Source organism: Hemibagrus wyckioides, linkage group LG24 (assembly GCF_019097595.1).
Source record: "Hemibagrus wyckioides isolate EC202008001 linkage group LG24, SWU_Hwy_1.0, whole genome shotgun sequence".
Taxonomy (NCBI): domain Eukaryota; kingdom Metazoa; phylum Chordata; class Actinopteri; order Siluriformes; family Bagridae; genus Hemibagrus; species Hemibagrus wyckioides.
This window is the reverse complement of record NC_080733.1, coordinates 14,215,218-14,239,955: the sequence shown is the minus strand read 5'-3', so window position 1 is coordinate 14,239,955 and position 24,738 is coordinate 14,215,218. Positions and strand designations below refer to the sequence as shown.

Here is a 24,738-nt window from a genome sequence, read left to right as displayed (position 1 = left end):
ATAAATGGGTCAAGGACAAACTGAGGTTTCAAAAGAGCTGAACTACTAGAATATTCTTACAAACATGCCAAAGGCAATAACTTTGTGTTTTACTGTCAGTGTTCCATCAGGATCATTCTCACCGTTCTGCAGGAACATCTTCTCAATTTTCTCTTAACCAATAATGAATAATAATTGTTTCTGTAAACACCTTCATAAGACAACAGAAAGTGTGACAAGAATACTCACGCTCACATGCCTTCTGTAAAATGCAATAATTGATAAATATTAACTAATAAATAATAAAAAATCTTTGACAAAATACAAGTAGTGAAATTAATGTAAATAAAAAATGTAAAATTGAGGTCAAATAATTTTTTTTAAATAGCACAGAAAATACAATTTTAAAAAGGACAGACAGATTTAACATTTATATAAATAAAATATTTTAAATAAAATATTTATTATAATTCTTTTTTTAAAATATTTTAGTTTTTACTTAGTTTGTGCCACACAATTAGAGAATGGGTTCATAACTAATTATATTCTGTCCACCATGTTAAACTAGAAATGGTGCCACAATGTCACAAATAATTCTTGTGGTATTTTGTCATTTAACGATCAAGACATAAAAAAAAAGACAGAATTAAAGGCAGCATGGTTGCCACACAGCAAGAAGGTCCTGGGTTCGAATCCCAGTTTGCATGTTCTCCCTGTTCTTGTGTGGGTTTACTCCGGGTACTCTGGTTTCCTTCCACAACAGTGGTTGTTTGTCTATATGTGTCCCTGTGATGGACTGGCAACCTGTCCAGAGTGTACCCCTGTCTTTCACCCAATGTGTGCTGGGATAGGCTCCAGCACACTTGGTCTTTAACAAAGCAGACCTGAATAATCAGTTGATAATCAGTCTAGGTGATTGGCTCAGAGCTGAAACAGAACTTTTGCAGGAAAATACATTTCCAGGAAGAGGATCGGTGGGAAGTAACACTACATTTACTCCATTAAATTTCCCTAATTCATCCTGTTCTTTCTTCGTGCTTCTATAATTGTCTCTCTTTTGTCTTCATCATCCATTTTCCTAGTCATATTGTGCACAATGTATCAGTATCAATCACTTAAGAGACAAAATGTCTTGTTTTTTTTTCTTCCATAATCATCCTTCAGATTTCAATGACATTTGAATGTCCTTTAAACATCTTCTGATTTCTGACAGGTTTAACCTTTATATTGTCATTTTCCACTCGACAATCAAATCCCAGCAGATATACTCACGGCCTGCTCATAAATAATTTACAAAAAAATTCAGCTAGAGAAAATGGAAAATAAACGCATTACGATTTCAATTCCGTGTCTTCAGCCCCTCAGAATCTCACTTATTAGTCACTTAATTCATCTTAAAGCTTATTATTCAGTAAGTAGGATGAATTATTCAGTAAGTACAGTGAGGCTAATGGGAATGGCGTGTCATTACCAGCGTGAGGAATGTAAGTCAGGACCCGCTGACAGCTCCTGGGAGATTCGGAGATTTAATTTGATGGATTTTTTGCTTGTTTTGTTCACCGGAGATTCATTAGTTTGGTTTGTCACTCACATTAAATTCAACAGCTGAGACAGATGAATCCACGGTTGAGATCGGGGACGGGGGTTTTGGGGGAGCGGGGTGACTGGGGGGGTCTTTCAGAGGGCTGGTGATGATGTATTTCCCATCCAGACTGATGGTTTATGACATTTAACATTTATTCTTTTTTCATTTTTGGTTTTAGCAAGTTTATTTATTTGTATATGAAACATTATTGTTAGAGTAGACTGCATCACATTTCAGGGTCCTGCCTCAATTTATAATAAGTTTAAATAAAGGTTGATTGAAGATATAATTATATAAAAGTAGGGAATAAAATATTTGCTGGGAAAATAATCAACAACTGGATTTTGTGATGTGGCAGGAGGCAGGCTTAGATTATTTTATTTATTATTATTATTTATTTTTTTTAAATTACACACAATTTGCTAATATAACTATTACATTTGTAAATAATTAAAGAATCTTTTTTATCCATTTATTGTTACATTTAAAGATAAACACTATTCTCACTTTCTCTTAAAATGAAAACTAAATAATAAATAAATAAATAAATAACCTCCAGCCACAATTTAATTTAATTTACTATTTTATATAATTCTATTCTCAGAATATTAGGACTGAAAATATTGCGCCCGCACCTTCAAATTCTTGTTTTGTTTTTCTTCGCACATTACTTCTCATATTCCTTTAAACCTTTTTTTTGTAACTCTCTGTATTCAGTATTTTTGTTGTTGTTTTTTGTTATATTTGTTGTACCCTTAAATTCTGGTATTTTGTATTTTTGTTATATTGTTACCTTATTTTATTTATTACCTTATTACCCATGCTTGTGGATACTGCTGGAAGCTGTAAATTTCCCATATCTATCTATCTATCTATCTATCTATCTATCTATCTATCTATCTATCTATCTATCTATCTATCTATCTATCTATCCCTTTATTTCTGTATTATAAAACAATGCAAAACATTGTGCATTTCTGTATAAAAGAAAAAATTTCAACAAACATTGATGTAATATTGTAAACAAAATATATAGAATCTCCCAAAAAATCTGACTGAATAAGGAAAATGTCTGACTTAGAAAATATGTATATTTATATATATATATATATATATATATATATATATATATATATATATATATATATATATATATATATATATACATATAATAATATATATTTCTGTGGCCTGTTTCTGTGGCACTGTAGATCACAGGGATGTTGTCTGAAAGCTACTAGACTGCTTGTTATTGCAGTCTAGATTTATTCATCTTGTCACTGTCTCGTTAATGAGAATCTCACATGAGAGAACGTCATCGCATAACCAGAGTGCTCTCTATATATTTTAACTCCTACAGGATACACAGACCAGGACCTCTGGAGCTCAACCAGTGCAACTGCATAATTAATAATTGCTAATATCTCACAAAATTTAATGTCACATTTTTGCATTATAATGCAACAAACAAAGCTTCTTTCCCTGTTACTGAGAATCAAGGAAGTCCTCTGATGCAATCATCAATGTAATCAGAATCCATCGTTTTTCTCTTATTGACATTGAATAGTTTCTTATAATTAGCATTAAAACCAGAGTTTGTTCTAATAAGTTGAAAAATCTGATGTTGTTGTTTTTTTTCACTAAATCATTTCTTACCCTTATAAAAGGATCTTGTTAGGAAAATGTTTCACTTCAATTGAAGTCATAATTTTGTTGCATAACAGTACTTATACTTGCCCAAAGGCTTTGGCAACTACTCAGCATGCGAACACTGATCTAATTTATCCATAACAAGCTGACAATTAAACACACAGTACACCGAAAGAAACACTGTGTAAGCTCATAAACACTGCCAAAGACTGTGACATGATTCATTATCTTGAAGGGGAATTCCTTCCAATCGCTGAATCCTGGTTTGGGTCCAAAAGCATTAAAGAAATACGATCATTTCCACCTATACTGGTTTCTTTGGTAAGTTACAGTTACCTTTAAAACCCCTTTAAGATATCTGACAGTAAAATTTTCTTTTCGATATCCCTCAAGGTTCTATATCCAGATCAAACCGAGAGACGAACTTCATCCTGACTGTTATCTCTGAGTACACACACACACACACACAGAAATGTACACACACACCTGACTATATCTGACAACCACAAATAAATTCTCAATAATAAATACTTGTAGTACTTTTACACTTTTTTAGTGATCAGGGCTCACATTATCATTTATCATCCATACAAATCCAAACAAATCTATAGAGATACCAAAATCCAATCATATTTACACTTACAATATAGTGGCAAAAGTTTTGGGACACCCCTCGAAATAATTGAATTCAGGTGTTGTTTTTCAGGAGTTGGGCTCGGACCCTTAGTTCCAGTGACAGGAACTCTTAATGCTTTAGCATACCAAGACATTTTGGACAATTTCATGCTCCAAAGTTTGTGGGAACGGTTTGTGGATGACCCCTTCCTGTTCCAACATGACTGCGCACCAGTGCACAAAGCAAGGTCCATAAAGACATAGATGAGTGAGTTTGGTGTGGAGGAACTTGACTGGGCTGCACAGAGTCCTGACCTCAACCCAATAGAACAGTTTAGGATGAATTAGAGCAGTGACCACGAGCCAGACCAAAACTGGGACGTCTGTCTTCACATGCACATAAATAGTAGTATGGAGTTGTCCCGCCCTTTGCAGCTATAACAGCTTCAACTCTTCTGGGAAGGCTTTCCACAAAGTTTAGGAATGTGTTTATGGGAATTTTTGACCAGTACACTAAAAGCACATTTGTGGTCAGGCACTGACGAGAAGGTCTGGCTCTCAGTCTCCACTCTAATTCATCCCAAAGGTGTTCTATCAGGTTGAGGTCAGGACTCGGTGAAGTTCCTCCACACCAAACTCTCTCATCCATGTCTTTATGGACCTTGCTTTGTGCACTGGTGTGCAGTCATGTTGGAACAGGAAGCGGTCATCCCCAAACTGTTCCCACAAAGTTGGGAGCATGAAATTGTCCAAAATGTCTTGGTATGAAGCTGAAGCATTAAGAGATCCTTTTACTGGAAATAAGGGGCTGAGCCCAACCCCCTGAAAAACAACACCTGAATTCAATGATTTGGAGGGGTGTCCCAAAACATTTGCCAATACTGTGTACATATTTTTATTGTAAGATTGTTTGATCTTCATATATTAATAATTTTCAAAATCTAATCTATTGATTTAGACCAGAGTCATAAATCATTAACCTCATAGCTTTTGCTCCAAACTGAGTCGTAATAGATCATGCCAAAATAAATGATCCCTTTTTTATTTTTATTTTGATTCACCACTCAGCAAAAAATGTAACTCCGTAAAACCACATACACATCAGTAGCACATAAGTCTTGTAGCCTACCTTGGACTTGGTGTGGACGCCAGCGCTGGGTCCGGGGACAGTGTCAGGTGACTGCTGCCAAGACACAATCAATAAAAACAAACAGAGTCATAATGCTGTTTAAACAGTTGGGTTCAGTTTCCACAGATTGATAATGTGATAATGGCCAAATCAACAAGTGCGCTAAAACCAGAATCCTGTTCTTCTATACATACAGCTGAGAAACACGCAACAGTGCCCGATACGAGCCGTATAGGATTGCGTATACACCTTTACAGAGGACAAGTGAAGGTCAATATTGACAATTGCTATACATATATGAATACACATTCACTGGAGAAATAATATGGCCTAAATGGGTATAAAAACACTTCAATTTTCAGAAAGCTTGCCAGAAAGGTTCATAGGATGTCAGAGGTGGGTCTTTACTTTCATGTGGAAGTCAGATATGAAACTTGCAGGATAAAAGAAAAATCTTAGTCTTAGTAGCACTGTGTAATATACCTGGTTTTAAATGCCTGTTTAGGCCACGCCCACTTTATAAATACAAATACAGATAGAAATATTTTGACCCTAAACAGATACAGATACTGATATAGGTCAAATTACCAGTAGTACAGTACTACAGTGTAACAATGTTCACAAGTTATAGCTCCTGATTTCATGGTTTTAAATCTTTGAATAAATCTTACCGATAAATTGCCAATGACAGGTTTAAGAAATGTACAGCTTTTAACTTTTGTGTTTTTGCAGTTGTGTGTCAGCAGAAAAAAAGCAACAAAAATGTATTCAATTTCACAGCATGTTAAAGGTCTCTAAAGCTTCGTTTTCCATGGGAAATTAATGTTACAGTGTTGTGATGTCACACTCCACAGTGTTTTGAGGTTACTGGCTCAAACAACAGATAGTCGTAGATTTAAGACCATAGAGTTTTTCTTTTTTAATTTATCTTACTAGGTTTAAATGTTATCATTTTTATTTTGCCAGTTGTATATAGTGTACTAATATCACTGTGGAGAGGTGTGAAGTGTTTGCCCAACAGGTGGCTCACACCTCTCCCCATGATACTCTAAAGTCATGATACTCTGTACACAGAAACCCAACAGTGTCCTGATTCATCATATAACAGACTTATAGCAATAAAATTTGTTTATACTGATTAAAAATGTCCAATAAAAAGATTTCTTACAGAAAATCAATAGGCTTGGAACACCAAGATTGATGGAATGAAGTGCCAATGCTCTGTGAGAAAGGATTATATATTAGACTTTCTCCTTTTTTTTTGTCTTGTACTGCAGCAAGAAACTGAAAAATTGCAGCAGTGTCCAAGTAAACTGCGGGCAATTCTCCACTCCATCTGGAAAAACCTACCAACTAATTTCCTTATAAAACTGCACGAGCGTACCTTATATAACTGCTGCAGTTTTCAACTTTAAAGTCGTTACAGATTTAGCTTTATATGGTTTCTTCACAACATTTTTGAGCTGGAATGTACAATAGATTGCCAAACGTTTTGGGACGTTTGCCGTTACATGCACATGAAGTTAATACGGAGTTGGCCCGTCCTTTGCAGCTATAACAGCTTCAACTCTTCTGGGAAGGCTTTCCACAAGGTTTAGGTTTTGACCGTTCCTCTAGAAGCACATTTGTGAGGTCAGACACTGATGTTGGACGAGAAGGTCTGGCTCACAGTCTCCGCTCTAATTCATCCCAAATGTGTTCTATGGGGTTGAGGTCAGGACTCTGTGAAGGTCAGTCAAGTTCCTCCACACCAAACTCACTTATCCATGTCTTTATGGACCTTGCTTTGTGCATTGGTGCGCAGTCATGTTGGAACAGGAAGGGGTCATCCCCAAACTGTTCCCATTAAGTTGGGAGCATGAAAGTGTCCAAAATGTCTTGGTATGAAGCTGAAGCATTAAGAGTTCCTTTCACTGGAACTAAGGGTCCGAGTCCAACCCCTGAAAAACAACACCTGAATTCAATGATTTGAAGGTGTCCCAAAACTTTTGGCAATATAGTTTATATCCCTAACTGCATGTTAATTTCTTTTCTGTATTGTGCTTTTACCAGTGTATTTTCCCAGGAAAATGTTTCCAGAACAAGTCAGTATCGCTCTTCTAGGTCCTTTTAATGAGTCACTGTTGATCCGTTTCATTCGCTAACATCCTCACTGAACGCTAAAATAACAGTTTGTTCTAATTTCTCTAAACTGACGAACGCTGAATTCATTCTCTGTCCCAAATACTCAGCCAGGCAAGTGCACTTGATTCACATGACTCACACATGATTCACTTTTACACTTCCAGCCATGTGCAATGCACTTCCAAAATTTATTTTGTGGTTCCTCAGAGCGAAACTGTGAAGTGTAAGGATCCAAACTATCGTGTGGTGGAAGATTATTACGAAGAAACTAATTTAAAAATATTGACAAATCTTCTGGTTTAATTTTTTGAACCCTAGTTGTAACATAATGGGACTAAAACTAATGAGACAGGTTTATGAACTAGAACGTAATCAAATGGAAAGAAATATAAGTGGAGTTGCCGAAATGCTTGTTATTGTTTATTATTCATGTCACTACACTCTTCTTGATCGTGATTGGTGTTGACAGGAGCTGCGGCTGCTCACACAGGGCCTTGTACTGCGAACGCTCCACATAAACACATTAAAAAAACATGTTGAACTGTTGACACGGTGAAAATTTCTGCATGGAGGTGTATTAATTAAACATTTTTGAAAAGGAGTCTCCAGTTGTAGTAGCAAAGCTGCAAAGCTTTTTCAGACACAGGAAAGGAGGATGCAGCGCTGTGTTTCTCATCTGTGTTTTTCAAAGGAGGAAAACAAGGAAATTTGGTGGGAAAATGGTACAGCTGCTGGAATGGAAGTGATAACAGGACCTAACGTCTTGTTCTGCACCATTAAATGTAACTACAAATGGATAGAAAATAAATTTGAAAAAAGGCAAATTAGAGGAATAAAACATGTACGGTGGAGCTGTAATGGAAAAATAATCAACTTTAAGGTGTTATCAATAAGTCTCCATCATCCCACCCTGCTATTGATCGCTTTCCTCTAACAGCACAAGCCTAAATGGTTTATTCTTTACTTAATGTAGAAGATGTGAAGCTTTAACTTAACTACATGGTCCGCTGATGGAGGAAGAAGAAATCCGCCACACAATTAAACAAGTATTTGTGCAAATCTAATGAGGACAAGTGGAATTAAAATTACACAATGCTAGTTCAAGGTTCAAATCAGGTGCACTGCTAAGATCAGGTGCTGAACACAAGAGACAGAGAGAGAGAGAGAGAGAGAGAGATCGCATCAACACAACAACAACATCTCTGCTGGAGTGAAGTCATCTCTGAGGACACGAAAGCATGTGTGGGCTTTGTTTTGGCTGCAGAAGAAGTGTGTGTGTGTGTGTGTGTGTCGACTCAGCTCTTTATTGATCTGCTGTGGGCAGAGGGCACAAAGCTTGGCAGCGAGAGCAGCAGACAGACAGTGTTTGGGTTGAGAGGGAATTGAAGCACACAGGCTGGCTACTGAAGCACAAAGATACAGAACAAAAAAAACAAAACATCAGACGCAAATCTCGTCTTCACACGAAAGAGCGATCTTACAGGAAAACAGAGAGACAGGCTGGTGCAGACACACGGTGCCCATAATCAGCTTCCTCTCCTTCAAGGACTCATCCTCCTCTAGCTTTCATCACCCCTCCCTCTCTTCTCCTCTCCTCTCCTCCAGCCCTGTGAATCATGACTAGCGTTACCTTACACCTGGTTCTTTTGCATGGCTTAGAGCTGGGTTTTATCCTGAAAGCATTTTAACTTGTCAACTCGTCAAAGGTGTCTCCGGTTCATCGCCGTGGCGACTATGTCTCATACCAGAAATCCCTTAATGGTTTGGAGTTAGCTAAGGCATTTAGATGGATAATGGTTAGCTACTGGGACAGGGAAATCTTAACTATCCTATGTCCTTTAACATTAACAAACGATTTAGCATTTTATGTTTAGCCACTCCAGTATTAAGCATTCAGTAATAAACACCAACAGCAAGCTACATTTAATGCTAATTACGTGCCTATTTATGTTTAGCTACAGCCTTTCGTTGACAGCTAGGATTATTAACATACAGCGTATTTAATGGCTTATCTTCTTTAACTCTAACCAAGATAGCTAGCAATTTATACAAACAATTTTTTATTTTATTTAACACTAAGCAAGCTAGCTAGCAATTTATCTATTTATTTTTAGCTACTCCAAAGCTTTCAGTAATGTCTAACACCAACAGCTAGCTATGTTTAATGCTAATTAGCTAGGTATTCATGTTTAGCTACAGCCTTTCACTGCAATGTCAGCTAGGATAATTAACATTAGCATATTTAATGCCTTATTTTATTTAACACTAACCTAGCTAGCTAGCAATTTATATATTTATTTTTAGCCATTCCAGTATTAAGTTTGCTGTATAACCAGAAACAGCTAGCTATATGGCTAATTCTCTTAGCTACCTCACTCCAAAGACAGCCTCTCATTGTAATGGCTGCTAGAACAATTTAACAGCAGCTTATTTAATACTTTATTTTATGTAACAATAACCCAGAAAGCTAGGTATTTTCCTATTTATTTGCCGCATATTCATAATACCCAGCTAGCTTTATTCAAAAAACATATTTTATAGTTTGATTAGTTAGCTAGTTATTTCAATTTAGCTTACATACCCCATAGATAACCCCAACTGTAATACAGAGAAGGATATTTAACAAAGTTAAATTAATGCTTTATTTCATATAACACTAATGTTAGCTAGCAATTGAGCTATTTATGTTTATCTACTCCAGAATTAAACCTTCAGAATAACCAAAAACTTCTGACTTAACCTGGATGGCTACTGTATATGTAAAGCCTTATTTAATGGCTCTGTTAGTTAGCTAGCTGTTTATATTTAGCTAAAACGCTCCAACATCTGCCCTTCACTGAGGTTCTAGAGTGTTAAAATTTTAAGGCTGGAATTATTAGCTAATATATTAATATTTAGCGAATGTTCTCCAATGAGAATCTCTCACTACACCGGTAAGGTTTTTGGTTGTTTGGTTGTTTTTTAGCAAGATAAGTTAACTATGTTTAAAGCTTCAGATGACACATTTTTCAATTCATTCGGACCTGTGATCCCATGTGACCTTTACGAAAGGAACATAGTTAATTATGTCGTCGATTTCTTTGAGTACTCCCACATCCCCCAGTGCTTTGTTTCCTCCGCTGGCATTTAAACACTGACGCTTGCTTACAAACCGAAACCAGACCCCCACCTACCTGAAGGCACTCATCAATCCCCGCTCTACACCACGTCCCCACAGAGTCTCTAAAGTAGCTCGATTTCACCCACGAGCGCTGACGATACAAGAGAGAAGTTCGTTACTGAACTGTACTAAACTCACACACATACACACACTCTCAATTCAATTCAATATACATCTAGGTCTATAGCTCCACCCATATTATACATGTTTACATGTAAACATTTTATGTTTACTGGTCAGTGCTATTCTGTGTATCTGGCCTGTACTGTTTGGTTTTATATTGCACTGTCTTGCACTGTTTACCGATGCACTTTATGTGGCTAAGACAACTTACTTTCAGTCCTTAGCTCTGTGTTGTTATGTAGCACTATGTAGGTTTATGTAGCACCAGGGTCCTGGAGTAAGTTTCATTTTACTCTGTACTGTATCAGCTATATACACCAATCAGGTATAACATTCTGAGCAATGAGAGGTGAAGTGAGTAACACTGATTATCTCCTCATCATGGCACCTGTTAGTGGGTGGGATATATTATTATATTCAGCAAGTGAACATTTTGTCCTCAAAGTTGATGTGTTAGAAGCAGGAAAAATGGACAAGCGTAAGGATTTGAGCGAGTTTGATGGAGGGCCAAAGACGACTGGATCAGAGCATCTCCAAAACTGCAGCTCTTGTGGGGTGTTCCCAGTCTCCAGTGGTCAGTATCTATCAAAAGTGGTCCAAGGAAGGAACAGTGGTGAACCGGTGACAGGGTCATGGGCGGTCGAAGCTCATTGATGCACGTGGGGAGTGAAGGCTGGCCCGTGTGATCCGATCCAACAGATGAGCTACTGTTGCTGAAGAAGTTCATGCTGGTTCTGATAGAAAGGTGTCAGAATACACAGTGCATCGCAGTTTGTTGTATTTTGGCAGCAAAAGGGGGACCAACACAATATTAGGCAGGTGGTCATAATGTTATGCCTGGTCAGTGTATGAAATAACAATAAAAGCTTCTTGACTTGACTTGATTAAGACTCAAGACGTCTGTGGATGTTTTGTACTATTGTAACGACGGGAAGAGGAATATATTCGATGGACAAAGCACTTCTGTAAGTCGCTCTGGAGAAGGGAGTCTGCTAAATGCTGTAAATGTAAATGTGATGTAAATTTCAGCGAGTGGCTCAATGTGTATGATATGGTTTCGCCTGCTTTAAAAGCAGTTGCCTGGCTACCTGTCAGGTGAACACAAGGACAATGCTTTCCCCTTCACCCTTCTCTCTCCATTTCTTCTGCTGAAACTATGGATATGTTCACATGCAAAGATTTCAGCCAGTCTGTATTCACTCATTCTGACTGCAGACTCTAAATGACCTCTGATTTTACAACTCAGTTAAAACCAAATTTTATTCGTACACAATCATACACAGTGCAACAAAATGCGTTATCCATGATTATCCATGTTATAAAAATTAAAATAGTCCAAAATAAAGTAGAATAAAATGAAATAGAGCAAAATATAGCATATGGATATATACAGTACAGTGAGTGATGATATGAATATGAATACTGTGATAGGAATAATATTAATATAGTACTGCTCTTTATGGATAAAGTGTGCAAATATGTGCATTCCCAGTTCACATCTTACGTACGGTATACTGGATGTAATCCAATCTAGTTATGAGCATACGGTGAGCAAGGTTTAGTGTCAACGTTGCCATGACAACAAGGAGCAAGTGAAACCAGTGCACTCGTTAAGCTGCTTAATCGCACTGCTAAACATGTAACACGAACTATGTTTTCTTACTGGGTTCGATATGTTGCTCAAAGAGCGTAGGGTAAAAAAGCATCTGGAAGTGAAAAGAAGCAAAAGGTTAGTGTTCTTCTAATTAAGCTTCTCATTATAAAAAGGATCGCTCGTCTCACTCTATCTGATGGAAACGTCATGTGGTTTGGTGTCAGTCGAGTCGGTTGACTCTGTTCTGATGAGGGTGCGCACATTTCAGGCGGATTACTAGCAAGTTATTACGCTGCATGTAAACCTGTGTTTTTTGTAAATTGCCTTTTAAGGGGAAAAAAAGAGTGGATTTTTAGGTTCGGCTTGGGTTCAGAAAGGGGCGGAGCTCATTTCCATACGGTGAAAATGTAAATAGAAGCCTGGAATGCAGAAAGTAATTTTCAATTCCACTAAAAGCGACAACACTGCAAATGATTGTTTTCCTAATGTAAATCTGAAATGATATGATTTTTACACGTCTAGACAGACTTGAAACGTTGCAGACCTGCACGCTAGGTACAATTACGCTTACACTGTTACGTGGATGATACAAATCCGACACTCAAGACGAACAAAACGACCGATTTGTTCTACACACGGCTATTGTTTGTGTAGACGATTGACATTTTAGCTGTTGCCCAAAGCCTAGCTGTAGTTCGAGTCTGGTTATAATACGAAAGAGAGAAAGTTTTGAGAGGAGGAGAGGAGAAAAAAAAGCAAGCGGGAGAATCGAAGGTGTGAAAGAATCAGAAATAGACGAAAAGAGAAAGGAGTGTAAAAGAGTCTGGGGTTTGATCTAGCTTCCATTTTCTATTTTCATACCAGAAATCTAAAGTTACTGCACAGTGCACTGCACTTTGGTGGGACTAAGGAGTGTCGGATTCATACTGAGAGGAAGAAAGAGCAGGAGAGATACAAGAAAGGACGGGAAACAATGGAAGGTGAGGGAGAGGAGAGAAGAAGAAAAGGGGCACCCTGGTGCTGTTATCTATGTGCAGACATCAAAGCCTCTGTGAGGAGCGTGTTCCTGTGTGCAGCATGTAGAGTGCAGTGGGTGTGTGGGTCATTATCTGTGAGAAATGGATTACTCTCAGATTAGAGTGCTCAGCGAGGCTCAGCGCTGAAGCTCCTGAATGCTCACTCACGCTCTCTCTCTCTCACACACACACACACACACACACACACAAACTCAGCTTGCAGCGACACGACTTGCGAATAAATCTGTCACGTCAGACGCGCGCGATGCGAGATCATGAAAATCAAACAAGCTCGGCCTCTTCGTTTGCATTTCACTACGGCAAGCAAGTACAGGAAATCCGCTCAGGAGGCGCATCATGAACATCCACCTGGCTGTGAATGCAACAAACACTCCTTTATACACATAGCATACACACACACACACACACACACATAGGAAGATGACAAAGAGCATGCAAAGAGGTTTCCAATAAAGTGAAGGATCAGCTCCAAGATTTTTTTATTTTTATTATTATTATTATTATAATCTTCAATCTCTTCAAGGTGTTGAGGATGTCATGCTCCTAGCTTCATCTTCATCCTCACACGTGTTCCTCATGCCAGCGAATGAATGAAAGCTGATATTCCAACAGACGGAGCTCCATGTTGCACGGCAGATTGCAAATGTCAGTATCGTAATATAACCCTCTTAATACCTATAATCAGATCTCAATTATAGGTAACTTTATTCCAACGTTTCTCCATATTTCATTTACAGGAATCAAATGTTTAGTTTAAAAGCAATAAAAAAATATAAAAAGAGACAACGAAGAATCTGCAGCATCCAATTAGCCATAAATAAACGACCACGACGACGTTAACAGCACAAAACTGAGCCACTCCGCTGCCTCAATAAAACAGATTAATGGATCAAATGATACCGTCCTTTTCTAATGTCTAATTGCACAGAAGCTTCAGATGAAGTCAAATGAGACGGAACCTCGAATTTGCGACTAATGGATGAAACTACAATTATACGCGGGGGGGGGGGCCTGTTGTTTGGTACAGCTCGTCCATTAAAGAAGACAACATGAAAAAACCTGAAACCTCTACGGTGAAATATCTACTAAAACAAATCCATCAATTTAAAACAATAATTAAAAAATTAAAAAATAAACAGATAAATAAATAAATAAATAAATAAATAAATAAATAAATAAATATTTTTAAAAATTAAAATAAAAATTTTACCCTATCAGATGGTGTTTGCTTTTGCAAAAAAAAAAACAGTAACCAGTAACCAATATTTTATTATATTTATTGTTCCTCACACCACCTATAAGCTATCAGGATAAAATCTTTATTATATATATATAATTGCAATTGCATGGGTCAATGCACCCAAAATATTACACATCTATCCAGTATATACGATATGTTGCCTCACTGGCCATGGCAAGGGTTTTGATTCCCAGGAAGGGACCCGATCCAGCCACTGAAACTTTGCTCTCAGTGCCAGTCCCAAGCCCAGGTAAAAAGGGAGGGCTGTGTGAGGAAAAGCACCCGGCGTAAAACTATATACAGATCAGATGATCCGCTGCAGCGACCCTGAGCAGGGAGCAGCCGAAAGATGACAAACAACAATAACAACGTTGCCGTAAATACTTTCTACATTATATGTTATGCTTAGCGTATTTCATGCAAAGAGGTAAAAGTCATCAAGGTTAATATGCTGTTATAAGGAAAAGAATCAACGATGTGTTGTTATGATGTGGCCCAAATCTTTTATTTCCCTTAACACCACAGCAATGTGTCAGTGAATCCATTTTAATTTAAGATTGACATCACACCTCACGTCATATGAGCCTCTCCTTTCTTTCTGTTTTAATAAAGTAGAAACGGCAGATTGTCATGTTACAAAGAAACCAGAAACCGCAAAGCCGTCCATCAAGACTTCTCCATGAGGGAAACCTGCTTTATCTGCTTTATCTGACAGCAGAGATTCCTTCCGACAGCTTCACCATACCATGATCATGATCCATGTCACATACTGTGGAAGAAATGTGATGTGACTTGATTGCTTTATCTATCTAAATACAAACATGTTGCACATTTAGAGTGCTTTTCTTCTTGCTCTTTCTCCGGAACAAAGAAAATCATTGTTTTTAAAAATGTACAAGAAATTCATTTCATATAAATATATCTACTATAGAATTTTAACAGTACTACGCTGAGAGCTTTCCGAGTCCTTATACACACAGAATGTTCCCCAAAATCCACTATTAGCTGTGTGACTGAGACTCCTTCATCTTTCTGAGACGATCTCAAACATGACCCAATGTTTGAGATGAGTATCTTAAAGATAGTGGACACTACAGAGTCTCCACATCAGTTATCCTGACATATAATGCTGTTTCTGCGCTAATGGCTGGGGGCGTGAGGGAAAAAAAATCAATCTTTAAAACAAGATAAAGAGAAAACAATAATCAATTTGCAACCAAAACAAAGGGAGGTCTCTGAGTGTGTGCCACGTTATTATGCAGAGTTCACTCACTTCTAATCAATACTGTCATTTCTCACTCAGCCATGTGGAAAAATGTGTAAAAATTGGATATGATCCATATCATGACAGCACAAGTTCCAACAGATACCGAAAACTCCACACCCACACACCCCACTCAGTGCAAAACAATCATCCCAGGACCGAATAACATGTACTCTCATGTGTAATTACACTAGAACACATCAAGCAGTCGAGCTGATACCGTGTGAAAGTAGAGGACAGGAAAGGAAAACCGTGATGCTCATAGGTTTGGGAAGAACGTTCTGTTCGTCTACAGATAACGAGCAGGAAAAGCAGCAGGTTATGGAAATGTGCAGCAGTAGCTGGAACTGAATCAGCGTACACTTTGGGACCTAAAGACACCTGAGTTTTCGCTTGAGCTTTCACTTTAAAGCCATTCGCTCATCACGGCCCGGTGCACTTGTCTACGAGGGCACGTCTCGCCGCCTCACGAGGACGCCTATTACACGGGTTACTGTGCACGAAAACCCCCTTATTCCCTACAGACACGTCGTACAGTCTTACAAAGAAAAGTACTGACGTGTATCCTTTCAGGATATGAACTTTCTGACACTTTGAAAAGTGTGCAAGCAAGGAGTGAAACACTCAGTCGAATAAAATGCTGGTGTAAGAAAATAACCAGCGATATGACATGCTGTAATACAGAAATACTCACTTTCCCGAAGTGTTTTGTTCTGTGTGTTAAATCACAGCAATATAAAGTATTAAGTATATAAACCTAATATCAATAACGTCTAGACTGAATGATGTAGCGTGAACGTGACAAAATCCATCATTTTGTAATGCATTAATGTAAACCAGTTACGCTGTGAAATCTCACAAGGATGCTTTGAGGATGTTGGTGCTGATGATAATTACCGTATAATTACCGTGTTACATTAAGGGGATAGGTATAGTAGACTAGCGCAGCGGTCATTACGAAGCACCAGGTCTGATTCTCAGCTCAGGTGTTTGATTTTATTCAAGGCTTTGAAAATCATGTAGGATGTACAAAACCTCATTGAGTTAATATTACGCAATTCAGCCACATGGAACCAATGTACCCATTTTACTTAAGAAATTCAATTAGCTTTTTATTTCAGTGCACTTTTGTCCAGTTTTAGCTATGTTAATAGTTTGGAATATCAGAAACGCCAGTTTTGGTTACATAATAATAGCTATAAACTTTTTGAAAGTTGCTATTTTTTAATGAAGTAGTTTATTAAGAGATGCTGATCTTTTTTCCCCAGATTTGTGGCTAGCAGCAGTAAGAAAACACCAAGACAAAAGATCTGAGTGTGTGTGTGTGCTCCACAATTCATTTACGCACCAAAGAGCACACAGTCCTGCCTTCTTGTTTTCTAATGGCTGACGTTCTCATACACAGGTCAGATTTTGCCTAAGTAAAGTAACCTCCAGTCTTTCACAGTCACATGTCCTTTCCCCTTCAGCGAAATGCCATTTCTACTTTAGTGTTATTTATGTTTGGTCTTAAAGAGCAGAAAAGCAATAACTTTTCTCCCATTTCACCGTTAAAATAATAAATGTTACAGCTAAACCGTAAATATTGCCTCCCTTGATAAACTATTCTGTAGTGCATTATTATATTTCTCGGCTTTGTGTTGCTGTGGTGTTATTAATATGTAATTACTCTTACCCATCATGCATTCCAAAAATGCATCGTATAATCTTCTAGCTTCCTAATAAAAGTTTTATCTTAAAAATCTATATAAGCTAAAGAGACAACTACTAGCAAATCAAGCAGCACTCGACAAAACCGCAATAACAGTCCTTGAAAATGTACTTCCTCCTCTGAAATGTGAAATGCAGAGGGTGAATTTCTCAGTATTCAGACTCGCATGTCTACTGAGTTTCTGCTGTGAGACACAAGATGTTATGACTTTATTTTCACAATCCCACTAGAGTTATTAACTGGACATGTTTTAGCGGTTACATCCGTTTAGAGATGTCTGATTTTTCCCATTTCTAAGGTTAAAACTTTATCATATTCCTCAAAACCCAAATACCAAATTATCAGACTTGTGTGTTTATTCTTACACTACACCGTGATTTTCTCAGCTGGTTCTTGCTGGTTCGACGTTAACAGCTATAGCTATACACCCATGCAAATTCTAAATATCTTCAGCGATACATCAAGCTAAATCCAAAGGGCAAGGAAAAGCGGGGAAATGCCAGATTCACAGTGGGGATAATGTTTGTCATTTTTCCCACTTGCACTCATTTGCATCTCCACTTAAATTGATCTGTGGCTGTGACTCATCCAAACACCCACCGAAACTCATCTGAAGCAGGCTCAGAGCATTGAGTAATTAGTTAGAGGACTAGCTCACAGCCTTCTAAACACAAAGCCATTTAAAAGACACAAAAAGCGATTATGATTTTTAGATTTTAAGAGCGGTCGTATGTGTCTGTTGGTAGTCACCTGGTTTTACACTGCAAATGTTGTGATAATGATTAACTGATAAATCGTGCAGGTCTTGAGGGATGGATTGAACCGAAATCTGTTCCTTGATCACAGCGAGTGGGAAAACCCAACACGCAGTAATAAATCAACAAGGAACATGTTTTCTTCGGGAGAGGAATGTGCTAGAATACACATCAAGCTCTTTTAGCTTTCGTCAAGTGGAATTTGAGTCACTACATCAACTCATTATGAACTGTCCCTTTCTCTCGACTTACCTTTAAGTGCAAAATTTTCATCAAATGTGATTTAGACCATTTTAAGTAACACGAACAGTCTAAACATTGTTCTAATGGATGACATTATTTTGAATGTTGGATACCTAAAAAAAATGTATGATGTATGCAGTTATGCATTTTGAATAGAATGTTTTAGAAATGATGTTTCTGACATCCTTTTTTCCATTTAACCTCCTTATTGTAACTGCTAAACTGTTTGCAAACCTATTTCTGTATGTGTTAAATAAATAAATAAATAAATAAATAAATAAATAAATAAATAAATAAATGGGTAAAATTGAAACATGGCCAACCATTATCATTTTTCCTATTTATAACTTTTTGTTAATTTTTTTGGATTTTTTTATTAATTACATTTACATTTTTTAGATTTTTTTTATTAATCTTCAAATTAAAAGAATAAATAAATAAATAAATAAATAAAGTTAAATAGTAGCCAGCCATTATCATTTTTGCTATTTATAATTTTTTTTAATCTACATAAAAAAAGAATAAATAAATAAATAAATAAATAAATAAATAAATAAATAAATAGAATGGGTAGAAGTGAATAGTGACCGCCAGCATTTTTGTAATTTTCTTTTAATTTTTCTATCATTTTTAATCTACGTGAATGAATTAATAAATAAATCAATCAATCAGTGAATCAATCAGTCAATGACTGACATCAAAGTGGGCAAAAATATTAAACATTTTCCATCATCATTAATAATTTGTCCTGCTAATTGTCATTTTTTAAATATTTTGTATATATTTTTTGTAAATACATGCAAACAAGCATACATAGTTAAGGTAAACATTGACCAGCACTCATTAAACATAAGATGTGTCCAGAGCTGCACACTGCCCATCCTCACTGGTAGTGTCTGTGTAAATACCAGGCTACTGATGGCTTGCATACTGTTTAGTACGATAGTATGATAGTATGCGGCTTTTCCTTAGCCACAGCTTCCTGAGCATACATCCACAGCTTCCTGCATGTTATTCTCAGCTAAATGACACATTTATAATATAGCATGGCAGGTAAAGTCCCTGTGTAATGTCACTGCAAACATGACCTTTAAAGAAGGTTGCTGTGTTTAAAGTCTTTCTGCCATTTACATGAAGGAAAATAACGAGGTGGAGATGCCTGTTTACCGGAGGCATTTTTTCTCTCTCTCTCTCTCTCTCTCTCTCTCTCTCTCTCACACACACACACACACACACACACACACTACATCTAGAAATGTGTTCATCAAAAAAAGATTCAATCAGGTATTAAAAACATGGAGTCGGAATCAGCTACATCCACCGTCGTGATGAGGAAGTTATGGAGAAACGACAGCCGTCAGGTGTGTGTGTGTGTGTGTGTGTGTGTGTAGGATTCTTGTTGCCTTAGATACGGCGGTTGCAAAACAGCGGATTCTGCGTTAATGCATTCTCCCATTCTCAGAAAATCAATCATAAATCTAAATTAATTTAGAAAATTCATTAAGAAGGCGCATAACTGCCTGCGCCCGAGCGCGTGAAGAGAAAAAAAAGGTGTTAATAACGCAATTGTGCCAATGTGTCCTTTTAAATAAGCGCGAGGGAGACTGAGCCTCATAAAAGAGAGAAGAGCTTTAAAACGCAATAGATGGTTTTGCTTGACATGGGGGGGGGGTCTGGACCACACTAGTAAGAGGAATTAAAGATGCAACACTCACGCTCTTCTTTCTCAAATGCAAGCCGTGCTTCAGTAAACCGGGCAGGTCTCTGATCTTCTGCTTCAGCTGTACCTGCTCCCGCGCGTTGCGGCTCCATCTCCAGGTGGCCAGCAGTCCGTCATCCGCGTTGCTCTCCGAGTCCTCCATGTCTCCTGACCGGAGAGAAGCTTCACCCGCCGACCACCATTCCCCGCGACCGAGCGAGCGAGCGACTTCCCGCAGCACGCTGACGCCGAGGCGGAGGCGGAGGCTGCCTGCTCCACCCTGAACAGAGCGACAGTGCGGGAGCGCGGAGTAGTGTGGAGCGTGTGTGTGTGTGTGCGTGTGTGTGGGCGGAGGGAGGTGGAAGAGGAGGTGGTGGTGGTGGTGGTGTTACAGGTGCAGCAGGAAGCAGCCATGCATCACTTCCACCTTGTCCTCGAGCCCCAGGGGGATTTTTACTTCTGGCAGCGTCTCAAACTCTTGTAGTAGTTCACTGGTCCACATCAGTGTTTTACGTACTGAATATACAGGTTAATGTTTTGCATCTGGACTAAAATCAAAGCTGTCACTCAGGCTTTTGGTCACGTGAGTGGCACTAGTCTTTTAATCCTTCTGCTGTTCACCCCTATTGCCACTCTATTGTCACACAGCAATAACCTAAATCCTAACAAATTCGCTGTCTGTGATACTACAATGCAATGTAATCGTAAAACGCATTCAATCATCTTCAGTAAGCACTTCAGGGTTAGGGTGGATTTAGATCCAATCCTGTACACCCTTGGATGGGATACCGGTCCATCTCAGGCCACAATTCATACTAACTGACACACCTAGAAGCAATTTAGTGGAGCCAGGGCATCTCCTGGTATGCAAATGGGAGGTGAAGGAACCCAGAGGAAACCTAAATGGATGTATGAACATGCAAAACTCTACACAGTAACTTGGGCTCAGGATCGAACCAGGGACCCTGGAGAAGCCTAAAAACATCACCACACTGCAGCATACAACAATAGCTTTTAATGACCAAATCACTGAATAAGAATACTAAATGGTGGTGGTGCCACCCTTTCTTGCTTTTCCTTTGACGCCCCAGGTAAAAAAATCATGGAAATGCCAATGTGCTCATGCTATAGTGTAGTAATGGCAATGTTTTGCCATTTTGCTGACATTCTAATCATAGTAGAGCACATCAAATGAATTTATAAAGACCGATTATAGGTTACGTATATATATGTTACCATTAGGATGCTCCAAAAAACACTATCCCAATCTTGTGTGTTCTCCCAACCTTATACATTTTAGCTCTATCCCTAATCTTAAAATCTATTAAACCTGATACAGATCACACACATTTACATAAACTGAGGGTTCTTTGGTTGCTCCAAGAAAAATCAAGCATTCATAGCTTCCAAACATGATTTCTGTCAGAAAGGGAAACAATTAGTTTTAGGTTTCTACATATTTCCTTTAAGGGATTCCCCAGAAGGACAATCAAAGAACTTTTAGCTGTTCTACTCTTTGTCACCAAAGCTACACAGTAAATACAGCTGTGTATCCAGGTTTTTGGATATATGGTGACAAAGAGAGGGCAAGGGCACGGAAAGGGGTGGCATGTTCAAGGTGGTCAATCTCCAAGAATGGGTTTGGACACCACTGATTTGGACAGATGTTCTCCATCCAGTCTGCAGAGACGGACAGCCAGCCCACATACTCTACTGGATGGGTCTGGAATACCTGGCCAGTGTGAGTTAACAGATGAAACACAATACATATGTGAACTAACTATGAGTTCTTGTTGGGTTAACTGAGATTCTCTACACTAGACAACCCATATAGATCCAATTTGTCTTGATTACTTTGGTAATCAATCTGTTACATAAGGATAACACCAGAGCATAGAATGATTGAACTCCTGTTGTTAGACTTCTGTTCAGATGAATGTGTCTCAGTTAACCTTTACATTTGACCTCTTATTGAGTGTCTTGCATTACACTTCACACCAATACAGAAGCATAAACAAATTGTCAACCACTTCAATATTGCTACCTTTGAATGCTAGCATTTAATAAGAATATATAAATATTCTTATAAATAATATAAATACTATATAAATATATAAATATTCACTTAATGAGGGGGAAATGTGTTACATGGATGCTGACCACCTTCATCAGTTTATTGACTACTGTGGTCATCACGCTATTGACTGCTATTTGGATTTTTTTTAACGCCACAAAACCTGATAAATAACATTTGATTAGCAATATATAATTGCCTATTAGCAGTTATAAAGATTCACAGCATTTCTATGCAGAAGTTGTTTGTTGTTTTTATATGATGATGAATTATTTTCAGTTATTTGGTGATTATTCATGATATACATTCATTATAGCAGTGTGCTAGCTGTTCTGGTGAACTAAATGGTTTGTATGGGGTCTGGTTGGGTATTGATGTATTAGCTGGTTTTAAATGTTTTTGGTCTAGGGTTAGATTTGGTGTGTAGATGTTTTGCAGTCTGGGTTAAGTAAGACTCACAACTCCTTAGTTGTATAAATGGGATTTGGATAAATGGGAAATGCCGAATGTAGATTTGTTGTGATGCTTTAAGGTCTGACATGACCCACGGGTTTGGTTTAGATTTGGTGTGGTAGATGTTCTGGGTCTGGTTTAGATTTGGTGTGGTAGATGTTTTGGGATCTGGTTTAGATTTAATGTGGTAGATGTTTTGGGATCTGGTTTAGATTTAATGAGGTAGATGTTCTGGGTCTGGTTTAGATTTGGTGTGGTAGATGTTTTGGGATCTGGTTTAGATTTAATGAGGTAGATGTTCTGGGATCTGGTTTAGATTTGTTGTGGTAGATGTTTTGGGATCTGGTTTAGATTTGGTGTGGTAGATGTTTTGGGATCTGGTTTAGATTTGTTGTGGTAGATGATTTGGGGTCTGGTTTAAATTTGGTGTGGTAGATGTTCTGGGTCTGGTTTAGATTTGGTGTAGTAGATGTTTTGGGTCTGGTTTAGATTTAATGTGGTAGATGTTTTGGGATCTGGTTTAGATTTGTTGTGGTAGATGTTTTGGGATCTGGTTTAGATTTGGTGTGGTAGATGTTCTGGGTCTGGTTTAGATTTAATGTGGTAGATGTTTTGGGATCTGGTTTAGATTTAATGTGGTAGATGTTTTGGGTCTGGTTTAGATTTGGTGTGGTAGATGTTCTGGGTCTGGTTTAGATTTGGTGTGGTAGATGTTCTGGGTCTGGTTTAGATTTGGTGTAGTAGATGTTTTGGGTCTGGTTTAGATTTGGTGTAGTAGATGTTTTGGGTCTGGTTTAGATTCGTTATAGTAGATGTTCTGGGTCTGGTTTAGATTTGGTGTAGTAGATGTTTGGGGTCTGGTTTAGATTTAATGTGGTAGATGTTTCGGGATCTGGTTTAGATTTGGTGTGGTAGGTGTTTTGGGGTCTGGTTTAGATTTGGTGTAGTAGATGTTTGGGGTCTGGTTTAGATTTGGTGTAGTAGATGTTTGGGGTCTGGTTTAGATTTGGTGTAGTAGATGTTTGGGGTCTGGTTTAGATTTGGTGTAGTAGATGTTTGGGGTCTGGTTTAGATTTGGTGTGGTAGATGATTTGGGGTCTGGTTTAGATTTGGTGTAGTAGATGTTCTGGGTCTGGTTTAGATTTGGTGTAGTAGATGTTCTGGGTCTGGTTTAGATTTGGTGTAGTAGATGTTCTGGGTCTGGTTTAGATTTGGTGTGGTAGATGTTTTGGGTCTGGTTTAGATTTGGTGTGGTAGATGTTTTGGGTCTGGTTTAGATTTGGTGTGGTAGATGATTTGGGGTCTGGTTTAGATTTGGTGTGGTAGATGTTTTGGGATCTGGTTTAGATTTGGTGTGGTAGATGTTCTGGGTCTGGTTTAGATTTGGTGTGGTAGATGTTCTGGGTCTGGTTTAGATTTGGTGTGGTAGATGTTTTGGGATCTGGTTTAGATTTAATGTGGTAGATGTTTCGGGATCTGGTTTAGATTTGGTGTAGTAGATGTTTTGGGATCTGGTTTAGATTTGGTGTGGTAGATGTTTTGGGTCTGGTTTAGATTTGTTATAGTAGATGTTCTGGGTCTGGTTTAGATTTGGTGTAATAGATGTTCTGGGTATGTTTTGGATTTGGTGTGGTAGGTGTTTTGGGGTCTGGTTTAGATTTGGTGTAGTAGATGTTCTGGGTCTCGTTTAGATTTAATGTGGTAGATAGTTTAGAGGTCTGGTTTAGATTTGGTGTGGTAGATGTTTAGTGTTTTAGATTTGCTTTGATTGGGATCTGCTTTGGATTTGGAGGTGGAGAGTCTCCTGGATATGGCTTAGTTTTAGCATGTTACTTGGTTTAAGTTTTATCCGTCCCATTTGTTTGAGATCTTACATAACCCTGAGGCTGTTTTCCATCAACATACATTAGTTTCTGACACAGTCCAACAGACAGCCCTACTTAAATATGCACTGCTGGATGGAAATGCTTTGTAGTTTTACCAAATGCTTTGTAGCCCCAAGCCTTAAACCAGACTTCCCTGCTGGGCCCATGCTGGTCTTTACATTAGAAGTGAAGCCTCTAAACCTGCAATGTTCTAAAACAGGATCTGGTAGAGGACAGTGTATTATAACAAACATTGTTAGATACACACTTCCACTATGGCTTGGAATCAGCAACAACTGATATCTTCAGATCTTAGGCAGCAGAATGGCTGGCAACCAGGTGACATTTGTGTACATTGTCAAAGTGAAAAATGGTCTCCATGCAAACAGCTGCTTTGTGGGTAATTCTCTAGGGGTTTGCAATGAACATGCGGGATCC

At 38.1% G+C, this 24,738-nt stretch overlaps 1 protein-coding gene across 1 annotated transcript in view; it reads right to left on the bottom strand.

Moving 5' to 3' along the window:
• The window catches only part of rapgef5a (Rap guanine nucleotide exchange factor (GEF) 5a), a 106,372-nt gene extending 86,129 nt beyond the window's left edge, over nt 1-20,243 (bottom strand). The window contains exons 1-2 of the mRNA XM_058377928.1: nt 19,925-20,243; nt 4,959-5,012 (exon numbers count right to left, since the gene is read on the bottom strand). Of these exons, the coding sequence (XP_058233911.1) occupies nt 4,959-5,012; nt 19,925-20,071 (201 nt within the window). The 5' untranslated portion in view covers nt 20,072-20,243. The remainder of the gene's footprint in view (nt 1-4,958; nt 5,013-19,924) is intronic.
• Nucleotides 20,244-24,738: the final 4,495 nt, after the last annotated feature.